We start from the raw sequence: 19,055 nt of genomic DNA on the forward strand, positions 1-19,055 counted from the left end.
GCTCATTGATTATGAAGATCTCTTCCAATTTTGAAATTCTAGGAATCTCTGCTCTTTTGTGGTCTCTGTTTTTGACTGCATTTGCCCTGGAAATGACAGCTTGAAAAGTCCCAGGCAGCTTTAGAAGAAGGAATGTGGTCCATGAGGATTTGGTTCACAGTACCTAGTCATCTTTAGAATTTCCTGAAAGACCTACATCTTAGCAACCCTAAGCAACCTTGGTTGCTTAATCTAATGTTACCTGGTAGCATCAAAGAAGAGGCTCACAGTTTTTGTTAAATGAGAAGACTTACAAAAGGAGCCTTTAGGCTGCCTCCTGCACGTTCTTCTCTCCTTCAGTGCAGTAGGGAGCCATGGTTGGTCGAAGTTTTGAAGCCTGTCAGAAGACTCCCAACAATCACAGGATGCCCATTCTGCTTCTGAACAGAGATAGGTCTCACTGCAGCATCAGGTGCAAGGCTCCAGAGTAGCATGTCATGTGAACATGGAGCTAATCATTATTGACGCCTTGAGCCATGGTGGTGAAGGGACATGAATAACCATCAGCACGGTTGCACTGATGCCATGGGAATGAACATGCCTGTGGGAATTCCCAGTGAGGGAACTTCATCAGGTCAGAGCAGCCAGAAAGGGAGAATGGGGTGAGCTGAGAGTATAGGTGTTGAAAGACAGCTCCATTGGTCTGACTCTCATTATTAGTTTTTACTAATTTACATGTCTGAACCTGAAGCACTCTGCAAAATGTCCTTCTCTCCTCCCTGGACCCCCACCCCACCCCTGCGATTTTCTGTGAAAAGGGAAGCTGTCTTGCCCACTCCCACTGTATCTTGTCTCTACACCCCCCTCCCTTGAACTCACCTCCTTTTTTGAATAATAGTCATTAACGCTTAATGAGGGTTTACTCTGCCCCTTGGTCAGCTATCTCATTTAAGCCCTTCAAACCTAATAGAGTAGGTTCTTTATTACCCCATTTTTGTCAAATCGTGAAAAAAACAGATATTCAAAAGGCTCAATAATTTGCTCAGTCATAGCTGCCAACTAAACTCAAGCCCATTGCGCTTATGTCAAATTTTTACATTATCTTTCTTACTATTCCTATAGTGTGAAAACTTGGATGGCAGTTATTGGATAATGAAACCGAAGCCTGAGGGGCACAAGCTTTACATGATATTTATAGAGCTATCTACACGTCAGTCTCCATCCACCTTTCTCTCTGTCTTCCTGACTGTCTTGTTCTGACATACCTTCTTCATGCTTGTAACCTTCTCTTCATTCTCTGTTTACAGGTATCTGATCAATGTGACTTTTGAAGGGAGAAATCTGTCCTTCAGTGAAGACGGCTACCAGATGCACCCAAAGCTGGTGATCATCCTTCTGAACAAGGAGAGGAAGTGGGAGAGGGTAGGACATGTCTTTGGCAATTCTCGAGCTAAGTGGAGGGGGTGGGGATCAGAAATTTTGCAACACACAGGAGGAAAACGGCCACTTGGTTTGGTCTCTGAGCTGGAGATCAATACTTTGAGAACACAGAGGAGGCCTTTCTCAAACGTGCGCCTTCATTTTCTTGCCACTTTGGTCAATCAAGAGATGATTTTCCCTGTGTATTACCATTTTTATTGGTAGCTGTGCTGTCTGCAGCATGACTTTGTTTTAATGGAAGAGTGTGCAGGCACAGGGTAATACAATTAAGTGGAGAAACCGAATGATGGTATAGTTCAGGAGTCATGTCCTACAGGGTGTACTGGGAGGCCTGTGAAACCTAATTCATGAGCACACAAATTTGGATTTCCTGTGATTGGAGGCTTGCTCTTAGGACCTACCTCTCCCACTGTCAGCTGATCACAGTGTCTGAAATTCTACTATTAGGCATTAATTTACGTGGGTGCCAGACTGCCTGGGTTCAATTCCCAGCTCTCTACTCACTAACTTGGCTACGTACAACCTTGCGCAAATCTCTTAACTTCTCTCTGCCTCCACTTCCTCATCTGAAAAATGGGAAAAATAATAGTTTCAGTATCACTGGGTTGCTATATGGATTAAATATATTGATATATGTAAAGGACTTAGAAGGGTTCTTGGCACATGGTAAGCACTTACTAGGTATTGGCTTCTATTGTTATACCTGATTCCTAGTTCAATACAAATGTTCCTGAGAGTCATTTCGTCACACGTGTTCATGAGAATCAGGACACTTGTGCCTTGAGAGGCTTTGCAGAGAAATGGTTTCTCAGTTAAATAAGATTAAGGGGTGCTGTCTACTGTGTCTCACTCTGGGAGATTCTCCGAACACATATTAATTTGAAAGTTCAGAGGTGTCTTTTTTGCTGAGATGTCATTGATGTATATCATTGTACTAGTTCTGTATGTACAATATAATGGTTCAATATTTGTGTATATTGTGAAGTGATCACCACAGAGAGTCTAGTTGACATCCATCACTGTGCATGGTTCCAAATTTTTTTTTCTTGTGATGATAACTTTTAAAATCTACTCTCTTAGCAACTTTCAAATAGGTAAGAGTATTATTAACCATGGTCATCGTGCTCTACCTTACATTCCATGACTTCCTTTTATAACTGGAAGTTTGTATTCCTTGATCAACTACCAGTCTGTTCTTCGTATTTATGGCTAGATTTTTTTTTTTTCAGATTCCACATATAAGTGAGATCATGCAGTATTTATCTTTCTCTAACTTCACTTAGCATAAATACCCTCAAGGTCCATCCATGTTGTTGCAAATAGAGGTCTCTTAGCAAAGGAACATCTTTAATTTTATCTAATTTGGCATTTCCCCAAATGATTTTTATCACAAGACCCTTTAGTTTGTGGAATCAGATTCTGTGAAACACGTTGAGAAACACTGATTTCAGGCAATTTCTGCAGACTCTGTGGGCCAGTTGGCTGAGAACAGACTTCAGGATGTCAGTGTGGCTCTGACTAGGATGGAAACCAGGCGATATATTTTCAGAGAGAATAACCAGGAAAAGAAGCCAGAGATAAACGTCTTGAAATTCACAATCTTGTCACAGAGAGACGTGGACAGGTGAAACAGGGCATGTGTGTCTCAGGTAGTGGGACCCAGAGCCTTGCCCTTCAAATGAAAGATGTCTTCCTGTCATGTGTTCCTCCAATAAGGGCTCAGCTATAAGGCTAACATCATACCCAGCGTCCTTGATTGAAGTTATCATTTGTTCCAAAATGGCTGTTCTCTGGGCTTCTGCTCTTCACCCCAATCAAGCTGCTTTTCACTGCTGCTGTGCAGACATAATAATTTAAGAAGTGTTCTGGGGCCGGCGTGTACACCAGGCACTTCTGTAGATCTCCAGAAGAGGAGTTATTAAAAACTGAGGCTTCATACGTGGAACAGAAGACGTCCAGCTGGGGATAGCTTTTATGCAATAGACTCATGATTACTGACTCGAGTATGGGGCCTCTCATAGCCGTCCTGTCTTAAAGAGACACCACTTCCACTCATTGGCGCTGCCTTCTCTTCCTTAGGCTGGAATCTGAGGCCTGGGACCCCCACCCCTTTCCACAGCTAGTTTCTCCTTCCTGGGGGTTTGATCCCTCCCCTCCTTATCAATTCTACCTTTACTCTCACTCTTATATGTATTGCTTATTTTTATATGATCCAAAAACCATGTGGATAATGTTTTAAATGGACCTCCCTCTCTCTGATGCACACTTTCTTATTTTTTTAAATATTTTTACTTTTAGATATGTTTTATTTCAGAGATCATTGGCATATTCAAATGGCATCAGTAATCATCCATAAATAAAATTAAGCCCTAGCTGACAAAAATAAAGATTCACATTGTAAAATGATATGTTTTACTCAATGATAACACTTAGTGAAATTTTTAATTGCATGGCTCCTTATTAACTGGGAGCCCAATGTAAGCATCAACCACACCTGGATCCAGGTGTTCAAAAAAGATCACTCGGGATGTCACCCACTTCTGTCCATTCAGCTCAGTTCTGGACATGGCTTCTAGAATGAGCTTCCCAAGGCACAGTTGTGGTTATGTTCTTTCTCTGCTCCAGACCTCCGCAAAGCTCCGGTGGTTTGTGAATTGGGTCCAAACTTTATCTCTTCTTGCATTCAAGGCAGCGGTCTGTTTTCCAACACCGTCTTCTCTTCCTCGGTGTGTGCTGTATCACCATCAAGCAGCACTGGGTTCGTCGCTGTTCTGAGAAGGTGCCCCTGTACGTCTTGCTCCCTGTATGGCGTGTCATGATGTTCCCTTTTCCTGGAACGAATGGTCCAATTATACAGATCATAATCATCCTTTGAAACCAATTAAAATACTGCTTTTTCCTTGCCTGATCTTTGGCCGGGATTTCACTTTTCACTCCTGTATCCCCTGTAGCATTGGTCCGCACCCCTGTCAGCAGCACTTGTGACAGCTGCCTGTGTCAGAGCTGTGTGTGTGATGCTTCTGGAGGTCAGAGGCTGTGTCTTCATATCGTCCTGTCCTCATGGGAACCTGAAGGAGCATGTCACACGGCTCAATAAACCTGTCGAACAACTGAGAACCATTACATAATGCAACGGTCTAAAATCCATCATTAAGAATCCAAGTTTATGTTGTTGCCCTTGATACAATAGCTGGATTTTTTTTTTTTTTTTGGGCAAGAGAAGATAAAATCTTTATGTAGATTGAGTTTTCATAGATTGTATTTTAAGTGTGCTAAGGGAGCTTGTTATTTAAAGAAATTCTGTGGATAATCCTTTGATAAAGCATTTTGGGGGGATTGGGATCATACTAAATAGAATAGAATATTTCATACTGACTTGGTTACATCAGAGAACGCTGCTGCAGAGAGAAGTCAGTATTTTTTGGCTTTATGAGCCTCATGGCTCCCAAATGTGGAAGCCCCTGTGGGCAGGGAGGGGCAGCCAAGCTCAGGTCAAAGGCATGTCTGGGACATGGTGAAATCGAACATCCTTTTCTTCCACCATCACCCTGGCCCCCAGAACCCTTCTGCATCCCCAGGATTCCTAGTAGTGTTCTAGATGGTTCCCAGTGGTCCTGGGAAGATTTAGAGCTCAGAGAGGCAGGCCTTAGAGTGAGGATTCTACAGTGAAGAGATGCTCGCTGGGGAGAGAATCGAGGAGTGAGTCTCAGCTTGTGGAAGAAACGTGGGCTAAGAGATGGTGCTGTCAGCTTCCAGTGACGTGCCTAACTCACTGTGTGATCTGCTCCCTTCACTTGTCTAAGGTCTTTCTTTCCTCATGTCTAGAATGGTGGCATGAACAGTGGGTCCTTCTTGAGATTACAAAGTCATGCTGTAAAGAAATAGGACCTTGGCGTGGAAGTTGGGTGAGAGCTGGAGCATACAGAAGAAGACTTTGTTTTTAAGGACAGTAACTCTCAGGTCATTCTTGTCACTTGGGTAAATATCATGACCCGAGCTGAAGCAGCCACAGTCAGGTTTATGTCTCTTTTCTTCAGTATATTTGTTATCTGATGTTTTGCTTATTTGTCTGCCTGTTTACTGCCTGTTTTCTCACACCAGGAGAGATGTTGCATGGGGCAAGGGCCTCTTTCACCTCGGTAATTCCAGCACTTAAGAAGGGTGCTTGGCTCACTCCAGAGACCATTGTTCAATAAGTGAAGAATCTGTACACTTAGGGGGGTTGGAGTAGTGACTAGCCACTCACTTCTACCTCAGGCTGTCCTGTGCAGATTGAGTGGTTTACTGAACAGCTCACAAGAGCAGATACATCCCTGCCCTTGGGGTGAGTGCCCCCAAGGACCAGCGAGGACTCAGGGGACCTTTGGGGAGGCCTTATCTCCAGACAGGTGTGCCCAAGCAGTGCTCTACAAGACACCTTGGCCGGAGGAAGATTCATTAAGTTGTCAGTGTGAACCCCATGATAGGATGTCACAGGATTCCTTCAGGTTTTTACAAAGCCACTGTCTTATAAATTCGGTTCCTTCTGAAAGACTCAAAGTGAAGGCAGGATGGTCTAGAGAACTGAGCTTGGTTTTGGAAATGGGAGAGAGCCCAGTTCAATGACCCACACTAGTTGTTTTTTTTTTTTTTTTTTTTTTTATGAGCTGTGTTAGCCGAGCCACTGATATTACCTGAGTCTATTTTCCTTCTGTAATATAGGGCTTTGCCTAAGGCTATTATATAGATTAAAGGGGATTTTACAGTAACCAACTATAAAGGAGATGATAGTAAAACTAGTTAACAGTGGCTGAAACATAGCCAGCATTTTACAAATATCAATTGGTAGTCTCCACCCTCTTTGTACAATTTTTAAAGATACTATCTGCATATGATAAAAAGCCAAACGATGCAAAAGAACATCCAGTAAAAAGAATGTCCTTTTATCATCGATGAGCCTTGGTTCCCCAGACTGCTCCTCAGAGCAATTGTTGTTCTCACTGTCACCTTTTTGCTCTGAAAATACACCAAGCATATACAAAGTTTCTACATTTACTCAACCCCCTTTTTACTTTTTAAACAAAGGGTACATGCTTTTGTGACCCTTTAATGGGATCCTATATAAGTAGCCATTAAGTACTCTTGCCTGGAAAATCCAACGGACGGAGGAGCCTGGTAGGCTGCAGTCCATGGGGTCGCTGGGAGTCGTACACGACTAAGCGATTTCACTTTCACTTTTCACTTTTATGCATTGGAGAAGGAAATGGCAACCCACTCCAGTGTTCTTGCCTGGAGAATCCCAGGGACAGGGGAGCCTGGTGGGCTGCAGTCTATGGGGTCGCACAGAGTCGGACACGACTGAAGTGACTTAGCAGCAGCAGCAAGGAGGCATGGAGGCGGGGGGCTGGAATAGCAGAGATCTCTGGATCAGAATTATATTCACAGAAAGCCAAGTACATATCTCTGGTAGGTAGAAATATGAGGAACATTTAAAGAGGACTACACATACACACAGACATAGCCTGGTGAGTTGGAAAGGATAGGGGATGGTAGAAAAATATTTGTGTGCAGAAGGGTTCATTTCTAAGTCTAAGAGGGGAGCAGACGCATAAACTTGCATTAAAAATAGTCTGGCACAGAGAGGCAGTTCCAACAAGCATTCGGGCTTCTGTCTTTATCTGAGCCTCTCATGATTTGCTTCATTGCTGCTGCTCCCTGCTTCCATTTAATCGTTCCTAAAATGGGGATAATAAAAATGAAATGCAGTGGGGGTGTGTTCTGAGCAATGACTTCAAGAAATGATGATGGTGCATTTTCAAGCTGTAGGATATAAACAGACCTTAAAGGGACTGTCTAGGTCAGAACTGCGAGGATACGTACGGTTTTCACCTCCGCTATCCTTTCTCCCAAAAACACCAGACGTGTATTTTACAAGCCCACTCCCTCTTCCCTGCTTCCATCCACCAGAAAATACTCCTCCTTGTATAGAGTACAGCATTCTCTGTTTGTCCAGGTCATTCTTTGGGCTCCCCAATCCCCAGATATCATTTTAGGCTTACAGTCCTAACAGATTAGAGCCACATTCACCAGTGAAAGAAGGACTCCAGGAGAAAGTGGTTGGTTGGAAATGCTGGGTCAGTAGTCTTATTTGTGAATTAACATCTGGATCAGTAAGAGAGAGGAAGGCTAACCAAACTGGTAGAAAGATGACTCCCAAGAGCTGCTGCAGCAGCAACATCATAAAACAGAAGGCACCACTGGCATTTGGAGCCTGAGATGAATGAGTCAGGTTAAAGGATGCTTCTGGTCACCCTGTATCCAGGAGACAGCACTAACCCCAGGCTGTGGATGCTCTGTCATACTGGTACCTGCTGTTGTTGTTTAGTCGCTCAGTCGTGTCCAACTCTTCGCGACCCACAGACTGTAACCCGCCAGGCTCCTCTGTCCATGGGATTTCCCAGGCAAGAATACTGGAGTGAGTTGCCATCTCCTTCTCTAGGGGATCTTCCCAACCCAGGGATCAAACCACATCTCCTGCATTTCAGGTGGATTCTTTTACTGCTGACCATTAGGGAATCTCTTGAGGACTAGCAAAATCGTATTCCAGGATGGTCAGTTTGGTGGTGATATGAGAAAGGTTGATTACTGCCGTGACAGATTCCACTTGAAAGCCATTGACTCTTGACATAAAACAGCTTCTCCATCTATTCATGTGTGCTTGCATGGGCTCACACACATACACACACACACACACACACACACACACACACATCATGGACAAGCTGACAGGCTGCTCACAAACACGGGAACCACATCTGTTTGGTTTTCCACTAGATGTCTGTACCCTGCCTTAGACAGTGCTCAGCAGGCCAGGAAATATTTGATGATGGCTGGAACATGCCTGCCCCCACTTCACTCCACCTCCCACCCCAGGGGAGGATCCACGTGCCATTCACACACTTTCCAGGCTCACACAAGGTATCTGAGAAGTGAAATATGAACTCCTTCCCGTGTCGGTGTCTTTGCTCTGCATCTCCCGATACCACCGCTTAACAACATGTTCTTTTCGCTGACTTTGAACTGCGTCCTAATAGGCATCATTGGATTAAGGGATTAAGAAACAGACTCCATGGAGAAAGGCTGTGGGAATTGGGGTCATGGAGGGGAAGGAGGAGAGCAAGGAGGTGATGACTTTCTTTAAATCTATGAAGAATTATCGGACCAAGTGTTGACATCAGCTGTTCACTCTCTCTTCTCCTAGATAGAACCAGAGTAAGAGGGCTTAAGATCCAGCAGAAAGGATCTCTACTAGCTCCCGGGAGAATTTCTTCGTAGAGAGAAGTGTAGAGTGCCAGAACTGTTAACCGCACCAGGGGCTGACTTTGGAAGAACCTAAAATCCGGGGTATTTCTTAGGGGACAGTCCGGCCCTGACAGCAAGGTGTGGCCTCAAAGGCGTTGAGGGTTTTGGATCTTCCCTTCTTTCTTACACATAGTAATTGAGCACCTACTGTGAGCCTAGCACTGCTCCCACCAAATTAGTCTTGACATTTTCCTAGTTGCTGGGGAAAACAAAAAAAAAGAGTGCTGCAAGGAGAAGGATACTGATTGTGACACACGATTTCTGTACCCTAAGGTGATTTTTAAATCTATTGCCTAATGTTTGGGTGGCCTTTCATGTTGCCTGGTTAGTAAAGAGCATGCATGTATATGACACTGGCTTATGGACATGGCATAAGCCGGTGTCATATAGATGCATGGTTTTGGTTGTCTTTCCAAGTTGTTGATTATCACAGACTCTCACATCCAAGCGATGTGTTTCCCTCAGCTCCAAGAGCCATGGCCCATGTGGGTTTTAGTCTACACCCTTTTCTGAGGTTCCAGAAAGAGACTTGTGGGGTGGGGAGGTGTGCGCTTAGCCCTCAACGTCTCCACAGCCCTGTTAGTCCACAAAGTCAAGCTGCTGCCCCCGTGTACGTTTATAAAATAATTTGAAGAGCAGAGCAGGATGTATTGGGGGAATAGACTTCAGAAATGTCATTTCAGAAAGGCTGGTTGTCTTCATGTGCTGTCATCAGCCACTGAATGAAAAGGATAAAAGACCAAGATAACCTTGGTTGACTTTGCTTTTGAAACCTATACCCGCTTATCGGGTTTGAGAAAAGCTGGACGGAGCTTGGAGACAGAAGTGCTGGCTTGACCTTGACTTAAGGAAACGTAGTAAAGAGGAAAGTGTCCCCAAAGCTGAAAGATGGCTTTCATCCACCTTGTTTACATTTTATTGACATTTTTATTTCATGACAGTTGTCTCTGGTTGGCTCCTGAGTCTCTGAACCATCTTTCTAATTCTGGCTTATGATGTTTTTTCAGTGGTAGTATTGAAGAAGAAGTAGTGGTGTAGGGGGCTGTTACAAGACTCTTGTGTTGATAGACAAGTTAAAAACACTTATGATTTTCTTATTATAACATTTGTAATTTTATTTGCTTATTAATTGTATTTAGGGGACAAAATAAAATGTACCCATTTCCATACCTACAAAGAACTAGCATTTACATTTCTTCTGTTCCTTATCTGATGCTTTTTTCTGTGTATATTATAATACAATACAGTGTGATACAATAGAATTGGAAACACAATGTATGAACAGTTTGCAATCTTCTTTCTCTCACTATGATACTGTGGCCATATTCTTATTTTATTAATGTTATCTGAAAGCATGAAATTTAATGACTGCCTCATATCCCATATCCCATTGTAAAGATGTATTGTACTATTTTTTTTTTTCTGCATCGCGTGGCATGTGTGTTCTTAGTTACCCAGACAGGGATCTAGCCCATGCCCCCTGCAGTGGAAGCACAGTCTTCGCCAGTGGACCACCAGAGAAGTCCCTGTATCTCTAAACTAACCTCCCATGATTAAGCATTCACATGTGTATTCAGTAGAGACTGGTACTCAGATGAGAATAATTTCAGGGTTTTTGATAATCCAACTTCGATGCCGTAAGATTGATGTCCAAGGTGACAAGGTTTGGTCACATTTTTGTTTTTGTATAATGACTCTAAACATTCAAAATGACATCCCTTAACCTGAGAAGCTTGGGTTATATTAATTCAGTAACAGGAGAGTAGACACATATGTGGTGGGTATGTGTCTCTCCTTGGTGGTTCCTGGTCTGCTTGGAATCTCAGAGGGTTTTCTCTTTCTGATCATCTGATCCTCTAATTTCGCTGTTAAGAATATTTATCATCTTTGTCAGTTACAACACACAGAGGATAGGATTGGTCATGTGGTCTGTGTCTGCAGTTTTCATCATGCTAGGACCATTTCCTTGCAAGTTAGAGGCCTTCAAAATTCAGGCACATGTTCTCAAGGAGCTAATAGGGCTCATGCTTGTTATGACATCATTTCTAGTGCTATTTCCATTCTCTGTGCCCCACTGCTACTGCTGCTGCTAAGTCGCTTCAGTCGTGTCCGACTCTGTGTGACCCCATAGACGGCAGCCCACCAGGCTCCCCCGTCCCTGGGATTCTCCAGGCAAGAACACTGGAGTGGGTTGCCATTTCCTTGTCCAATGCATGAAAGTGAAAAGTGAAAGTGAAGTCACTCAGTCATGTCCAACTCTTAGCGACCCCATGGACTGCAGCCTACCAGGCCCCTCCGTCCATGGGATTTTCCAGGCAAGAGTACTGGAATGGGGTGCCATTGCCTTCTCCAAGTGACCCAGAAAGACTGGAGAGCAACCCCTTCTTTCACCAGTGGGGCAGCACCTGGCTGACTCCCACAGGCACAGGCTGATGTGCCTCAAGACTGTCAGAGGCCATCATGGCAGAAACCACTCCTTTTGTTCCTTGATGTATTTTCTAGTAAACCGGCTACTTTGTGCATACATTAATAGCCTATTAACTTTCCCTGAGGTTTAGCATTAATGCTATAATATCTGAATGTCCTTCATATGCAAGCATACCTATGTTGGCCTACCACCAGGAGATCTTCTGCTTTGAGTTCTTCCTGTAGCGCTGATGGATTTGTGCAAGTTCACACACAGTGTCTCTCTCCACCATACCTATTTCTGAGAGTTCGCTGAGACCAGGGTAAAGGAATTTGTGTGTACAGGAAGGGAACCAACTGACCTTGGCTTGTTAACTCTCCTGATTGGCCCCTAGTACAAAAATTTAAAGGGAAGTCTAATTAAGAAAATAAGGGCTTCCCTGGTGGCTCAGACAGTAAAGCGTCTGCCAGCAATGCAGGAGACCTGGGTTTCATTCCTGGGTCGGGAAGATCCCCTGGAGAAGGAAATGGCAACCCACTCCAGTACTCTTGCCTGGAAAATTCCATAGACAGAGGAGCCTTGTAGGTTACAGTCCATGGGGTCTCAAAGAGTCAGACATGACTGAGCCACTTCACCTCTACCTTTAAGAATGAAAGCTATTAATAAAAAACATGAATACAAACATCCCACAACAGGTATAGAAGTCAGATTATTTGGTATGATTTTTCTTTCTCTATTAGAATGATTTATGTCCATAATTTAGTGAACATTTCAGTTCATTTTGAGAGTGAGTTGGGGGAGGAGGGGCTCTCACACTTTCTGTGCACTCTTCCTCTCTGTGATCATGTGACCCAGCTGTTCTCTCCTGCCCATAAAGGCTGCCAATTGCTATTTCTACGTGCATTCCAGGTCTTAGTTCTATCAGCTAAGTGTTCTGAAGGTTTAAACTTAAAGCACGAAGGGCATGATGAGAATGAAAGTGTGGTCTTGGGAAGGCAAAGCAAGGAGAAGAGCAGAGCAGAAGGCAGTCGTTGGGGAGAGAGTGATAGACCCCTCGGGGAAGAGGACCAATCTCCTGCTGTGCGTTCCAAGTGCACCATATTCTCCTTTTACACCAGACTCCACTAGATCTCCTTTTCTCTTCTTCTACTCTTAGAGTTTGATATGTGGTGTCTTCTAAGATCATCAACTTTGGCTCTTCTCATAGCAAAACGTACCATTTGTTTTCACTCATCCTATGAGGAGGGAAACTTGCTGGTGAAGAATTTGAATATGACCTACCTCTCAGTTAGAATTTCTGGTGGATGTTTAAGCCACCTCAACATTCTCTTCATAGAACAGTGCAAAACATCTGTTCTCCCTATAGGGTCTGAGGAAGATGTATAGTTTCTAGAACAGTGTAGCCTGAGATCAAAGGATCTTAGGAAGATTTGGTCTCTAGCACATCCGACATTTATATGGCCCTTTAAGAGCAATGTGGTTTATGAAGAGTTTTATCATATAGGATCTAATTTTGATTGCGATGAAAACCTTGGGAAATACTTGTGCAGTTACATAAACTGAGGCCAGAAAAGTTGTCTGACTTGCCAAATTCATACACTTAAGGAGTGGCAGTGCTGAGTGTAGATATTTACATCTGGCTCCATTTAAGTTCAATATGCTTTTTGCCTTGATACACAGACTGTAACTAGACTAATGGGGTCAAAGTGTGGCAATACCAATGGGAATTGTTCTGTAGACCAGAGGACAGACCACACCATGGATACATGTGAGCCCTATCACATGAGAGCGTTTAAACGAAGTGTTCACAAATGATCCTGGACTGGGAGGAGGGAGAGGTTGGCTCAAAATGTGACTGGCTGTTTCAGGGTAATATTTTCCTGAGAGGAACACGAAATGAAAAAGTAAGGTGGGGAGGAGTGGAAGAAGGGAGAGAGGCAGGAAAGATAGAAAGAGCAACAACAGAAAAGCTTTTCTGTATCCTTACATCCTTATACCTTTTTGCTATTATTACAGATACTGGCTTTCCAGGTGGCAGGTGGTGATAAAGAACTCACCTGCCAGTGCTGGACATGTAAGAGACGTGGGTTTGATTCCTGGGTTGGGAAGATCCCCTGGAGTAGGAAATGGCAACCTAACTCCAGCATTCTTGCCTGGAGAATCCCATGGACAGAGGAGCCTGGTGAGCTACGGTCCATAGGGTCGAAAAGAGTTGGACATGATGGAAGCAACTTAGCACACATGCACGCGTTACAGACACACACACACCTGAAAATACATCATGAATACACGCATCCATGTTGTCTTTTTTTTTTCAGTTAGAACAATAACCTGTCTCTTCAAACTGTGAGGACAGAACGCCTTTCTCCCAATAGCAAAGGCTTAATAGCTATCTACAGAGGCAGCTGTCTAGGTTCTGATGGCATAGGGGAGACTTGGTAGCAAAGAGCTCACTTCTGCAATTGAAAGCTCTTCTAAAACACAACCACCATGGCAATGGCACTGTGGCCATGCAGCCCCATTGATCAGACACCTGCTGGAGGTGCAGAGAAATGTTGAACCACCAAGGAGAATTTAAAATAGCTGACCTACAAAACAGTCCTCAAATCTTAGCAGGAGAGTGACATGAAATTTTAACTTAGTTTTCTATAAAACAGAATCAACCAAATATTTTATGAGTTCAACTAGCTAAGAGAGAGGAGTTTGGGGATGTTATATAGAGCTAGCTAAAGAGCCATTGAGAAAAATACATACAAATATATAAAAGAGAAAGTAGAAGCCAAATTTGATAGCTGAGACCACTGATCTGTGATTCATCATTGCCACTTCAGTGTTTCCTGAAGTGTGATTTTGAGTTTCACTGTGGTACATAAGTTAAGAAGAATGAGTATTCTTTAATTTAAATAATCTACTGAAAAGTTTTTAAATTTGTTTTTGGCCGTGCCAGGTCTTCGTGGCTGTGTGTCGGCTTTCTCTAATTTTGGCAAGCAGGGGCTACTCCAGTTGTGATGAGAGGGCTTCTCTTTGCAGTGGCTTCTCTTGTTGCGGAGCACAAGCTCTGGGGAATAAGGGCTTCAGTAGTTCTGGTGCACAGGCTTAGTTGCCCTGAGGCACGTGGGGTCTTCTCAGACCAGAGATCAAACCCCAGTCCCCAGTCCCAATACAGTATCCTGTATTGGCAGGATTCTTAATCTCTGGACTACCAGGGAAGTCCTGTTTATTTTTATAGTTATCTTCCATCTTTGGCAAGTAACACTTGTCTTACATTCACAGTAATGATATGGATTTTTTAATAAATGTATTTTTTAAGATGGTTATTTCATATATTAAATTAAAAATAGTGAAAATGGTGCACATATGTTACAAAAATTGGAAGAGTAGTTCTTGAGTTAAATTTGGGACATGCTTCCAGAAGGCAAGGGGTGTTATTGACCCCTGGTTCCCAAGTCACAGAGTCAGGACTGCCCGCCCTTTGCACCCTCTTTCCTTCTCACCTATCTGTGTTGAGTCTACACACCACCATAATTGCGACAACACCTTCTCCCAATCTCCTGTACTTTTATGGCTGCGTGTCTTGTCTTATGCTTTCTCCTTAACCTTGGATTCTTGAACTTGTCCTTTGGAGCATAGTTAAAAGCTGAGAGGCATCATATCTTGCTCCCCTCTGCCTAAAACAGTGAATCATACAAAGCAGTGTGAATAAATGTTGCTTCAGCTTTCTCATCCCTTTCCTCCCTTTCTTCATCTATAAAACGGGAAGGATGGTAGCACCTACCTCAAACTGTTGCTCGAAGGGTCAAATGAACTTTAGTTCATTTAAAATTCTTAGCACAGTGTCAGGTGTGTAGCAGGCACTGTGCAAGTGATCACTGTTCTTTACTTGAACGTGTTTTTTCTTCTCATTTTATTGAGATAAAATTGACAGCCCTGTATGAGTGTAAGGTGATTTGACTTCCATACCTCATGAAATGATGATCATAATAAGTTTGGTGAACATCCATCATCTTGCATAGACTCAGCATTAAAGAAATAAGAAAAAAAAAAGTCCTTCTGCTAATAAGAACTCTTAGGATTTAGTCTCTTAACAATTTTCATATATATCCTATAGTAGTATTAATTATATTCATCATGTGGTACACTACATCCCTAGGATTTATTTATCTTACTTACAAGTTTATACCTTTTGACCACTTTCATCCAGTTTCACCTACCCACACCATCTGCCTTTGGTAGCCATAAATCTAAGCTCTTTCATATGAGTTTGTCTTTGAAGTATAATTGAACATATGTTAAACCAGTTTTAATACAACTGAAATTGGGTTCTAGAAAACAAGAAAATGAAGAAAAATGATTCACGTGCACACGTAAGATGCTGTGTGGACATGGCTGGATTTTGGCCTAAGTTGCTGAAAGGAAGTAGCTAGGAAACAACACACAGAATCCTTGACACACTTGATGATAAACCGGCGATGAATACACTTCTTCCTTCATTCTTGACACCGTTTTATACAGGGATTTTAAAAAATTGAGTCTTATTAATAATAAAAGAGTAGTACAAGCCCACAGTACAGCACAGCAGTCCGTGCCGGGCTCATTGCCCCCAAAACGGGGATTGGAAACATGTTCAGCTTCGATTAGGACCCTGTGGTTCTCAGTAACCATTAAATAACCACCAAACTGCATTAGGCAGTTGTGACTGCTCGTGAAACCTCATGTATGATGTGTCCTTGTGCATGCGATCTCCTTGGCTTTTGTTTCATTGTAATAAACCACCGCTTTGTGGTTGATAGTAAAGAACAGCCAATCTCTCCTTTATGGCTCCCTTTTTGTGCAGCAGGTAGGTTGACCCACAAGTGTGAAAGGAATTCCTCCCACAGGGGATGATGGTTTATGTTCAAAGATAAGTCCCAGTCAGGGTTGACTGTAAAGGGGATAGCGGTGAAGTTGGAGAGTGAATGATGTAACAGTTGATGCATGAATAGTGTCTTACAGTTCATACCAGTGGTTCTAAAAGTGTGGTCCCCTGGCCAGCAACAGCAGCATCACTGGGGAACTTATGTGAAATGAAAGTTCTCAGGTCCTATCTCTGAAGCTCCAGGGATGAGACCTCAAAAATCTGAGTTTTGACCTATAAAACACAGGGGTAGTTTACCACAGATGTTGCCTTTTTGCAAGGAGAAATGTCCACTTAATGGATATTGAATACTGCCACTTTGTCACTGTTCTGTTCTCATTTTATTTCCCAGCCATTTACTTTGAAATAAATCTGAATCTTTATCCCTCCACAGAGTTAAAGATAGAGCCAGAAACCCAGCAGGAAAGAGTTAAGACCTGTACCTCTCCCTCCAGGAGATTCTGAATTATCCATGGTCTTCAGTTGCTGATACGGAACTCCAGGATATTAGGCTGATTGTCTGAGGTTATTCATTCAGGAAATATCTTCTGAGGCCCTACTAAGTACCAGGCACTATTCCAGGTGTGGGCTAAACAGTACTGAGTAAGATCAATAAATTCCCCACCCTCCATGAATTTATGTCTTGGTGAGGAGATGAGACAACAAACACATCAACAAATAAGTAACTATCATTACTTCAAATAATATCAAGTGCCATTAAGGTGGGAAGATCAGGTACAGTGGCTCTCAACCACATGACACCAGCCACCAAGGGGCTTTTAGAAATACCAGCCCCCAAAGTGACTTTGCAGATGACTCAGTGGTAAAGAATCTGCCTGCCAATGCAGAAGATTCAGATTCGATCCCTGGCTTGGGAATGTCCCCTGGAGGAAAGAATGGCACCCCGCTCCAGGATTTTTGCCTGAAAAATTCCATGAGCAGAGGATCCTGGCGGGCTACAGTCCATGGGGCCACAAAGAGTTGGACACAACTGAGTGACTAGGCATACACAAAGGGGCTTATTTAAAATGTATTAGTTTAATTAAGTTGTCAGATAAATTTCTAAGGAGTATACCCAACGGCTGTTATTAATTTAACTGCAACTTAAAGTAAAAACCTTTCAGATGATGCCCATATGTCCCCTGTTTAAATGTTGTGTAGCTGCTTTGTTCGGAGAAGGCAATGGCACCCCACTCCAGTACTCTTGCCTGGAAAATCCCATGGACAGAGGGGCCTGGTGGGCTGCAGTCCATGGGGTCGCTAGGAGTCGGACACGACTGAAAGACTTCACTTTCACTTTTCACTTTCATGCATCGGAGAAGGAAATGGCAACCCACTCCAGTGTTCTTGCCTGGAGAATCCCAGGGACGGGGGAGCCTGGTGGGCTGCCGTCTATGGGGTCGCACAGAGTCGGACACGACTGAAGCGACTTAGCAGCAGCAGCAGCAGCAGCTGCTTTGTTGCGGAGAAGGCAATGGCACCCGACTCCAGCACTCTTGCCTGGAAAATCCTATGGATGGAGGAGCCTGGTGGGCTACAGTCCATGGGGTTGCACAGAGTCGGACATGACTGAAGCGACTTAGCAGCAGCAGCTGCTTTGTTGAGACTCCAGACCCACTTCCGAGCAACAGGGAAAATGTGGGTAGTATTTGATCTATCATTTTTCCCTTGACTACTAAGTTTTAGAGAATTGGGATATGAATTTTTATAATTTTGACACACTGGGCTATGAACATTCCACTTTTTATGCTTGATTTTTCCAAAGAGTCGATAAGCGTTAATCCTCTTTGTTTACTAAGAACTGCATTTAGTCATGTACCCTAACCTACTGTTCCAAGTGAACATGACATTGTTTGCAGCTATTGTGTCAATTATTTCGCTCCATCAAGTGTCTCCATTTGACCCTGTGGTGACAGTGTGACACTACACGAGGACTTGGTGAGAATGTTTAAGAAAGGTAATAAATCACAGGATGGGTAAAACATGGATCATAGACATGTTCTACGTGACCTGGGGTGTTGTAGTGAAGATTAAATTGGCTCTACCATTTAAAATTTTATAGATTACCCTGAAACTCCAGATTTGTGGGTTCCTAGAAAATCAGGAGAGTGGCCACCCTAGGCTCGCATTCTACTGGGACTGAGGGGTGGACCCTCCTTGGAATGAAATGCATGCTTGCTAAGCAGCTTCAGTCGTGTCTGACTCTTTGCGACCCTATGGACTGTAGCCTGCCTGGTACCTCTGTCCATGGGATTCTCCAGGCAAGAATACTGGAGTGGGTTGCCATGCCCTCATCCAGGGGATCTTTCCTACCCAGGGATGGAACCCATATCTCTTATGTCTTCTGCATTGGCAGATTCTTTACCACTAGTGCCACCTGGGAAACCCCAGGAATACATGCTATCAATTCAATGCAGCCCTCTGGGGGTCCAGCTCTGTATTAACAGTCTGCCTAGTTTCTGCAGCCATTGGAGTCTGCAACTCCTAGAACAGGAATGAGTTCAGAAAAAATGCAGTCCCTGCTTAAAATTTAAAACATATACCTTGAAAATGGGTACATTAAGTGTTAAGGAATTGGGTAAAAATGTAGAGGACGCAACTCTTTGTTTGCTTGGTGCAATTCTCCTTGTGGTCCCTAGGGGGCAGCTGAGAATTCTGAGCACTGTATTAAAAACACATCAGCCCCACAGAGCATCCACAGTTCTGGACTGTACTGAATTCTCAAATTCACCTTAGAATTGTAGAAGGCAAAAGACACTACCTGTCTAAAGGGCTTTCTATTCGCCAGACAATGAAATACAGAAATATAAACTTCTTTTGTCTTTAAAACTTTTAGGCATGTGTGAATTTGTCTTTTCTCTTGGCAAAGTCACAAATAATTCTACCTAGATGAATATCCTGGAAAGGCTTCATAGACAAGAGCTTTCAAGGGGAATTTGAGTGATCCAAGGACATGTACCTGGCAAAGAAAGAAGGCTTCTGCAGAGAGAAATC

The 19,055-nt window shown here is 43.3% G+C and overlaps 1 protein-coding gene across 1 annotated transcript in view; it reads left to right on the forward strand.

Moving 5' to 3' along the window:
- Positions 1–19,055, forward strand: part of GRIN2B (glutamate ionotropic receptor NMDA type subunit 2B) — a 436,266-nt gene that overhangs the window by 303,182 nt on the left and 114,029 nt on the right. Inside the window, exon 4 of the mRNA XM_086404097.1 lies at positions 1,287–1,401. Within this exon, the coding sequence (XP_086260223.1) occupies positions 1,287–1,401 (115 nt within the window). The remainder of the gene's footprint in view (positions 1–1,286; positions 1,402–19,055) is intronic.

The sequence above is a fragment of the Bos grunniens genome, chromosome 5 (assembly GCF_055505025.1).
Source record: "Bos grunniens cultivar Pamir isolate PY7600 chromosome 5, Bosgru_T2T1.0, whole genome shotgun sequence".
Taxonomy (NCBI): Eukaryota; Metazoa; Chordata; class Mammalia; order Artiodactyla; family Bovidae; genus Bos; species Bos grunniens.